The sequence below is a fragment of the Buceros rhinoceros genome, unplaced genomic scaffold, assembly GCF_000710305.1.
Source record: "Buceros rhinoceros silvestris isolate BGI_N320 unplaced genomic scaffold, ASM71030v1 scaffold570, whole genome shotgun sequence".
Lineage (NCBI taxonomy): Eukaryota > Metazoa > Chordata > Aves > Bucerotiformes > Bucerotidae > Buceros > Buceros rhinoceros.
In genome coordinates, this window is record NW_010388793.1 from 152573 (window position 1) to 153759 (window position 1187).

General features: G+C 40.1%; 1 protein-coding gene across 1 annotated transcript in view; it reads right to left on the minus strand.

The window, feature by feature from the left end:
• The window catches only part of ZNF830 (zinc finger protein 830), a gene marked incomplete at its 5' end in the record, with an annotated part of 10109 nt that overhangs the window by 6105 nt on the left and 2817 nt on the right, over positions 1-1187 (minus strand). Inside the window, one exon of the mRNA XM_010131261.1 lies at positions 614-677. Coding sequence (XP_010129563.1) covers positions 614-677 — 64 coding nt within the window. The remainder of the gene's footprint in view (positions 1-613; positions 678-1187) is intronic.

Below are 1187 nucleotides of genomic sequence, written 5' to 3' on the forward strand. Positions count from 1 at the left end.
ACTATTTGTATATCCTCAATTCCGAAGCAGAATGGGACATACAAATGAGGTGAAATGTTCCTCCTGGGAAGACTCAAAGAAATAAAGTAACAGGTAGATTGTCCAAATCTCAGCCCAGCCTTTTAACCACAAATAACATTTGTTTGGTTTTCTTTAAGAGCCACAAAGGAACCACAATCAAAAATACCTTCTGAGAGATGATTAACAAGCTCTTCCTGCCCACCTCCATCCCTTTTCATGTTTTCTAATTAATAAACAGTTCAACGTTGCACCAGGGTAGGAAGTATTTCTTTACAGAGAGGATGGTCAAACACTGGAACAGCTTCCTAGAGAGATGGTCGATGCCCCAAGCCTGTCAGTGTTTAAGAGGCATTTGGACAATGCCCTCAACAACATGCCTTGGCTTTTGGTCAGCCCTGAATCGGTCAGGCAGTTGGACTAGATGATGGTGGTCATTCCCTTCCATCTGAAATAGTCTATTCTATTGTAAATAGTCCGGCCATTTTCTTACATTCTGGTATGACTAATTACCTGGAAAAGCATCCTTACTCCTCAGAAAATCATTACTGGCAGAAATAAATCCAGCAGCACAAAAAAAGAGCAGACCACTTACTTTTGCATCCACTTCAGGATCATCAAAGAAACCTTCTGGCAAAGCTTCAGCAGTGTTTTCTTTCCTGAAATGTTTGACTACTGTTATCTCAAGTTAACACTTTACAACCTGCTTTACTGTAGCGTTAAAATTAGTCAAGAAGGAAATCCGTATATTTTATAAAAAGACCTAGAAATGAGCAAGTTTTTTTGTGGCATGAGTTCTACCTAAAATCATCAAAACTTGCTTCTTCAGTTTGGTCTTACGCCTGGTCAGACAGGTTTGAATCTCACTGTTAAAACAAAAGCTAGAGCTTAGGCTTCTAAAGGTATTCCTTCCCGTGTGCTGAGCACCCAGATGTTTCGAGAGCACAGTCTCTACTTTTGAAAGCCTAAACCACTGTCTAAAAAAAATGCTCAAGTAGCTGAACCATTACCACAGAACACGCAAATGGTTTTCTTTAAAGAGTTAAAAGCAGCAACTGACGTTAAGCTTCCATAGCATCCTGCATTAAAATTTGCAAACAGAGATGTCTAACTGACTGTCTGGTATTGCTGTGTCCCTTTTAACGCCCCTAAGGGTGCAAAATTCCTGC